We start from the raw sequence: 7,707 nt of genomic DNA on the forward strand, positions 1-7,707 counted from the left end.
ATCAGGTTTTCAGTGATTCAGTGAAGATTTGTGAAATGTCAGCAGCAACACAGATGGTTCAACCAAGAACACAGAATGCCTCACTGACTCATTAATGGACTTGGCCAAATGTTGAGTTGTATAGTAAACATGACACACAAATGGGTGAAAGCAGTTGCATAGCAACAGGATAAATCAAAGCATCTAATACAAGATTATTTATTTTTATATAACATAAGAAAGTCAGACTTTCCTATGTATCCTGCTGTATTTTGTTATGTTCTGTTACTTTGAATGCATTTCACATGTGCTGACGTGTGTTCAGCTTTTCAACAAGGGAAAGAAAACCCTCTAAACTTCACACTATTGTCCTGTCTCATCCAAAGTGATGCTTGCAGAAACACTTTCTGTGACGGTGGCACAATAAAGCCAACACCTGTATTTCTATCAACCCTGGGTGAATGAATGAATCGTGAATCACGTTTCCCCTCCCTGACTTCCGAAGACACAAAAAAAGTAGTAAGACGTGCAGATGATGCATGAATGCAAAAAAGGTTATTGCAGGTTTTCTGTGTTAGGTGTGGGCAGGAAGCCAAGTGAGTGACATGCTTTTTGTATTTACAGATATCTGGTGCAGTGGGTTTATGCTAATAAACTGTGTTATATATTTAGAGGACATTGTGAGGACATTGTGTTCTTGTTAACAGGCCATCACACTTTCTTTTTTTTTTTTTTTTCCGTATTTGCAGTAAAAGGTGTGAGCTGTGGATCCAGGCTAACCTTAACACATATCTTTTCTGTTTGCATGGGAGAAGGTGTGGATAAGATCGTGCTAATAGTCATAACACTTAAACAGGGTGTTTTACAGTGGTTTCATTTCTCTTGCAGAGGAGAAGGTGTGGACGGTTGTGAACCACAACGTCACGGGTCCGGTCACAGTCCAGAGCTCCTCTCCTCAGAAACCCCACATCATGAGGTTCAACTACAGCGCCTCGGCCGAGCAGCTGCGCGCCATCGTGTCGGGGTCAGAGCAGTGCCAACAGGAAGTGGTTTACAACTGCAGGAAGTCCCGTCTCTTTAATACAAAAGGTATTTAAACAAGATTTTTCTTTGGTCACAAAAAGCAGAAATATAGCATTGATGTTGCACCATGGAGTGTGTGTTTGAATTTGTTTGGCCTCACTAGAGCCAGATGACATCACCGAGTGATGGGAAAAACGTTGAGCAAACAATTGTTCTTTTTCTTTTTTTTTTTACAAAGTCTTGTGCACTTTCACCCTCACTGCATGGGTCTGGACATGGAAATTGTGCAAGTTCCCTGTTCTTTTACTTTTCAGCATCAGGGGTGTGTTTGTTGTGACTCCGGCTGTTTTGTGTTTTGTCACATCAGGAGCCGCTGCCCCTGCTTTACCCTCCCTCCTGCTTCGCACTTCTTGTTATATTTTCACAATAACTGGAAAGGCGTGCTCCAATCTTTTTTTTTTGTGCGTGTGTGCATTCATCTTGAACTGCTCTGGCACCTACGCCGTCCCAAACATCCAAACATTTGCTCCTAAATCATGAAACATTCATGATGTCCCAGTTTCCACCGTCCCCTGGGTGCCATGCATGTGCAAACAAACAAGTTCATTATCACACCAGACTTCAAAGAGAGACTGAAAACACGCTTTTATACAAGCTTTTATTTTATAGCCGCGTGAACACTTGGAGAAACAGAGTGAATTTTTTTCATGCTTTACCTTTTGTTATCCGAGAAAAGGGGTCAAATGTGTCTTTGCACATCCCTGAGCTGAGCGTGTAGATACAGACAATATCCCTTTTGACAACAAAAACACAGAACTGCATGCTTGAATTAATTATTCGACAAAATTGCACTTATCATATTAATGCAAAGAGGGAAAAAAACAACTATTCAAAGCAGCCTACTCAGGGTTTACAGATGCAGGTATGTGCTCGCTGAAGTTCACATCCGTTCACAGCGCTTAGCTATAAAACACTTCTGCCATCTCCTCCTGTCAGTCTCCACTGTTCCCAGATGTTCGCTCACTTTATGTCCTTGTAAAAATGTTCGACTGCCATCTGATTTGCATTGTTAAACACTTGTTTCCTTATTTAATACCAGTAATCAGTGAAGTTTCCTCAGGGATAAACTCTGTGGCTTTTAACACCACAGTGAAGTAACAAACAGCAGTGTAATGACTGCTCTTCTTGGCGTCCTATTCGTCATTCTTTCCCTGGTTATTTTCACAGTCTTGATTTTTATCCAGCATACATATATTTGTTTAGGTGTTTGATCTGAGCGTCTACATGAAAACCTTCTGTTTCTGTATGAAAACCCTTAACGCTGCATGAGGCAACTTGGCATTTAGAAAACCCTCATTAAAGCCTGCGACACGCTCATCTTCATCCGTCTGACTGCTGTGGTCGGTTTGGGTTTGCACAAAATAGCACCAAGGGAAATGAGAAAGCCTTATTTTTCACTGTCCTTTGCTGGAGATGGGGTGTTGCAGAAGAATGATGGTGTTGGCGTATCTAACCAGTAGCTGTTGTATTAAAGGTCCCATATTGTATCAAATGAGATGTCTGTGTTTTGGCTCACCAACCTCTTGTTATCAGAGCTCCAGAGAGAAGGAGATGTAAAACTACATTAATGGGGTTTTTTTGGCACTTAAAACCACTAATACATCTTCTTATGGATATCAACAATAAACACAGGAACAGTGTCAAATATGAGACCATTAAAAAAAACTCTTAGGTGATCCGCTGCTAATTTTTGATGACAGCTAGCTCTTGTTCCTGTGGAGTTTAAATGCTCTTACTGTAAATCACTGTGGACCAAAGTGTCAAAATAAATGTCATCTTACGTCTTGAAACTCTTGTGAAGCTCCTCAGTATTTTTAGTTTTTAATGCCATTTCCATTTTGGGCTGTCTGAGTATTCCTCCAGCACCACCATTTGCTCTTTGTTCCCAGCTCCTCTGGTGCTGTGGCTGCTTACGGGGGCTCTTTGCAGCCGTTATTAAATAAAACGAAAGGAACTAGTGGGACGCTTTTGCTTTTTCTTGCTGTGAATAAGTCCTGTCAATATCAGGCCAATTTAAGGGGAGAGAGTGAGACTGACCTCTCCTTCAGGAAGTATTGATTGTTGCCTTTTCTTATTTGTGTACCTGTTCGGTGTTTGAATAGTGGTTTAGAGCAGGCAGCGGAACAGAAGGGATGTGGTATGTATGCAGCCAGTGTGAGGACAGGGATGGAGGGTAAAGAAAATAAAGCGTGTATTATTTTCAACCTTTGTAATGCAAATGCAGGCTTGCTGGCCGGGGCTGTTGGAGCCTGCACTATTTCCTTTCCTGCCTGTGCTTCACAGTTGCATACAAGTAACCTTAATCTTTCCAATTTTGGTGTGTGGTTTAGACTGTTGTGTTATCTGATGAACTGAAGGCAACTGACACTGATGACCGTCTCTGTGACATGTGTATCCATACGTTAAAAAAAACTTTGCCTGATGCAGCTGTAATGTATGACACTTGATTATACATTCTGACATGCAGCTTAATGGGCTTTTCCCTGCTTGCTGGGCCTCATCTCTGATGCAGGGTCACGTTGTGTGACAGATGACTGAAGCTGGACCACTTAACCTCATAGTGGAGGTAATGAATTGTGCCTTTATGGCTTCGCTGTAGCCTCTTTGACACTCACAGAAACGTTACCATGAATTGCAAGCAAGAATCAAAACAAACGCATTTATGCAACGAAAGAAAATGGCCCATTTGGTTTAAAGTTCAAAGTGTATAATTCATGGGGAAATGGGTCAGTTTAAAAGTTTTATCAGAGATGAACTGTTTGCACTTGAAATCTCTTGTGTGAATTTTTTTTTCTTCAGTTGTTCATTATTTCTTTCCTTCTTTTCTGTCTCTGCCTTATTATATTTATTCAAGTGTTTATCTTGGTTTTCAGTATTTATATAAACCTTCACCTTACAGCACAGGTTTTTTATTTACATGTGTATTTGTGCTTGTGTATGTGAATATCTCCACTGATATTGGATGTATTTTTATGGGCAAAAAATGTATTTTTAATGTTGTTTGTCTTTCCCACTGGTTCTACAAATAATACTTGATCTGTTGACCTACATACATATATTATTGCTGTCAAGCGATTAATTTTATTCTATGTGATTTTCAATTGCGAAAATGAATTTCAATAGTTAATTGCGATTATTTTATCACATGATTAAAATTCTGTTATTTTGCATTTCAGAACAGTTTTCTCTTGCTTGACAACACATAACCGTCAGTCTGTCTGAACTAGAAGCTAACGTCAGCATGTCTGATATGTAATTATGAAGGTGTCTGATAATTTATTTATCTGTACACGAGCTCTGGGTAAGTTATATTTTTATCTTCCAACTCATTCGATCTTCACCAACGACGATTCAGGCATTGGCTTTAAACACTTTAGGTCTCCCCCTTTATGCAGACCAGAACCACCCATAGACTTGCCATGAAGTCTCTTGTTCTGCCATGTAAAATCTTCGTAGGAAGAGTCTGTGGCAGCTTCACAACAAGTAAGGGTGCATCAAAGGGTCAAAATAGTAGCATCCAAAGATTCTAGAACGTAGCTCTGTAGAATCTTTGGTAACAGTGACAGTGTAAAATAAAGAATCTTAACAAGATTTTTTTAAAATAACGCGTTATACCAGGTCCTTAATCTCATCGCGATTAATGCGTTAATGCTGACAGCCCTATTAGAATTTAGGGTAAAGCCACTGAAGCAAAATCAAAATAATGCATCGTCTTATCTATAAATATTTACTGATTTATTTACTCATTTATTTTGTGTGTTTGTATTTGTTTGGTTGTTAAGTTCACTTCCATATTTTATATTTATGTATCTATTTCTTTTTTTAGTTTTAAGGATAAAGCCACTGAAGCAAAACAATGCAGTCCTCCCAAAAATAAACCTTGACCTTGACCTAGTTGAGCTCGAGCTCTGGCACTGGCAGGCATCAGGCCGTTGCAGTGGCAGTGACTGTGACTGTCGGGGGTGGGTGTGTTGTTGCAGATGGAAGTCCGCTGTCCTGGTGGCTGGACCGCGAAGGAGAGAGGAGGAGTTACTGGGGAGGCTTCCTGCCCGGGGTCCAGCAGTGCTCCTGCAGCCTGGAGGAGAACTGCATAGACATGAACTACTTCTGCAACTGCGACGCTGAAACAGACGCATGGTACAGAACGCAGACTCACTTAACATTTCTGGTCCAGATAGAGGATTTTATTTCCTGTGTTTTTATTGAAAGATGTTTCTATTGTCTTCTCCATCCAGTTATATCAGTGAGAGTAGGATAAATAACACAAACACCTCTCTGTACTGATCATACAGTTGAATCAGCACTGCTCAACAACAGTTTCAGCTCACTAGTGATTATAACCTTCACATAGAATTTATTGCATTGCTGTTGTATTAGACTACATTAACGTACATCTATATATCTAACCCACACTTATAGGATATGCATCCTGGTCTTTTTATAAGGTAAAGTAACTAGAGACGACTGGTCCAAAAGATCAGTGCTCTCTCAGAGTTGCTCTCTGGTGTATCTAATATAACCAACAGAAAAAACTACAGAGATGAAACTGGCTATGACTACTTAGTTTCATTGATTAGACATTGAACAAATATAAATATTCTTAAATCACCAAACCCACTCACAGCATCAAGAGCAGCTCAGACTGAGTTTGGTGTTTTCCCTCTGCACCTGTCTGCAGCTACAGAGAACTCAATTTGAGTTTCTTGAAAATGAGATAAATCTATATTTGTAATTTCCTCTCTGTAGTTTTTACAGCTAATTATTTGTTTGGAAATGTGTGACAGCAGGTTTATGTACCAGTGTTTTCCCCAGAATGATTAATTACCGCTCACACGTAATATTACAATTATGATCAAACTAATCATAATTTTTAAGCACCGAATGAGGAAACAAAGGCACGTCTCTGCATTCTGTGTGTTAATCCACTCCAAAGCTTCTCCGGATTCGGCTCGGTTTGCATATTTCCAGAGGCAGTTGTCTGCATTGTGATAGATTGCTCCCATTTTAATGTGTTTACCCTGCGCTCTGTGCTAATGCAGAAGAATGGATGCCTTTATCTAGACCCCCATAAAGGCATCCAGCCCTCGAGGGCTCTGTGTTACTATTTACTTGTTTCTTTTTTTTTTTTTTTTTTGGTCTGTCACAGGGCTAATGACTCGGGAATCCTCTCCTATAAAGACCACCTACCAGTCAGCCAGATAGTGATTGGAGACACCAACAGAACGGGCTCGCAAGCCATCTACCACATCGGTCCTCTGCGTTGTTATGGAGACAGTAGGTGATCACCTCAGTGTTGCAGCTACTGTGCCAGCTTTGGTTGCAGATGGAGGCTTAGTGCTGATCAGAGGCAAACCGTGTTCAGACGATATCTTTGTGCCTTTTGCTTTTGTGTTTATCCCTGGATGAAGAGTAAAAACCTCATCTGTTCTGTTGCAAGTCTGACACTGCCTGTGCAAACTATAACCTCTGAAAACCTGCCTTCCAGCCACCAGTGGGTCTGTCTTTACAAACTCATATTGTGCAGCCAGGCAGGAGAAGCAGGGGGTTTAGGGAGGGGAGAGGGGGGCAGGCACAGGGCTGGACAGCAGCACTGGAACATGAAAGTAGATATTTACTACATCATGTCCCACAGTGAGCTGCCGGCTCAGGGTGGGAATTTTTAGCAGCTCATTTGTAGTCAAATGCTGTTCGAAAAACAAAATTATGTCACAACAAAGCAGTCACGACCCTCAGCTATGCTCCAAGCCCCGCCCACCTGAAACCCACCATTCAACCTTGCAGGATTTGGTTTCTCTGAGTCTTTACCTGAAATCTGGTATATTTTTATTTGATCACTCAGAAAACAGTCTGACCTGTTGTTACTAGAGCTGCAGAGAGAAGCCTGAGAGAGGAGATGTAAAACTACAATGAGATGGCTTTTGGTTCTTAAAACCATAAATATATCTTCTTATGGATATAAACACTTCAGACTGAATCATGGCTTATGTATAAAATTATGTAGAAGATATTTACAACATTTCCGGAAGCAGTGCATCAGTTTTGTGAAACATTTTAGATTTTGTTTGTCTGGCTACTAAACATTTTTGCACATTATGAAGCATTCTTATTATAATCTATGACATAACATTTTAAACAAATTTCCATTTTATACAAGTCAGTTTTTTTTCTTATTTCACCTTTTCTGAACTATTAAATAATAAATGTAGGAACATGTCCTGTAAATAAAAAATAATTCAAGCAGATGTAAAGAATCGTATAACAAAATTTAAAGTTTTGTGATGGCAGAAGTAGTGCAGGTAATGTGCATTTAGTGTCTTATAGTTCCACAAAGCTAAAGATAATGTTATAACCTTGAAATAGTCCTTGTTCTTTTAATAAGAAATAGTCATCAGACATCGTAATTTTTATCTGAGAGACTGCTTTGCTTATTAACTTATTGTAATTTCACTCATCCTGCAACAATCAGCTCTCCAAACAAAGGTTATTGATTCTTTTATGTGCTGCAATAAAACAGCTCATTGAAAATCAGGCAGCTGGTTGAAATGATCATGCACATGATCACCACAAAAACAACAGTACTGGTTGTCGGTTCAAATACGTAAAATGTGCAGGTTTGATTTTGTCTTTGGAACAATTCTTTTGTTG

General features: G+C 39.8%; 1 protein-coding gene across 1 annotated transcript in view; it reads left to right on the top strand.

Annotated features, from left to right (window-relative positions):
* LOC139623759 (contactin-associated protein-like 5) overlaps positions 1–7,707 on the top strand; it is an 87,637-nt gene that overhangs the window by 59,204 nt on the left and 20,726 nt on the right. The window contains exons 13-15 of the mRNA XM_071482252.1: positions 868–1,068; positions 5,043–5,199; positions 6,209–6,336. Coding sequence (XP_071338353.1) covers positions 868–1,068; positions 5,043–5,199; positions 6,209–6,336 — 486 coding nt within the window. The remainder of the gene's footprint in view (positions 1–867; positions 1,069–5,042; positions 5,200–6,208; positions 6,337–7,707) is intronic.

Source organism: Trachinotus anak, unplaced genomic scaffold, assembly GCF_046630095.1.
Source record: "Trachinotus anak isolate AG129_WGS33_773 ecotype Australia unplaced genomic scaffold, CSIRO_AGI_Tana_v1 ptg000001l, whole genome shotgun sequence".
Lineage (NCBI taxonomy): Eukaryota > Metazoa > Chordata > Actinopteri > Carangiformes > Carangidae > Trachinotus > Trachinotus anak.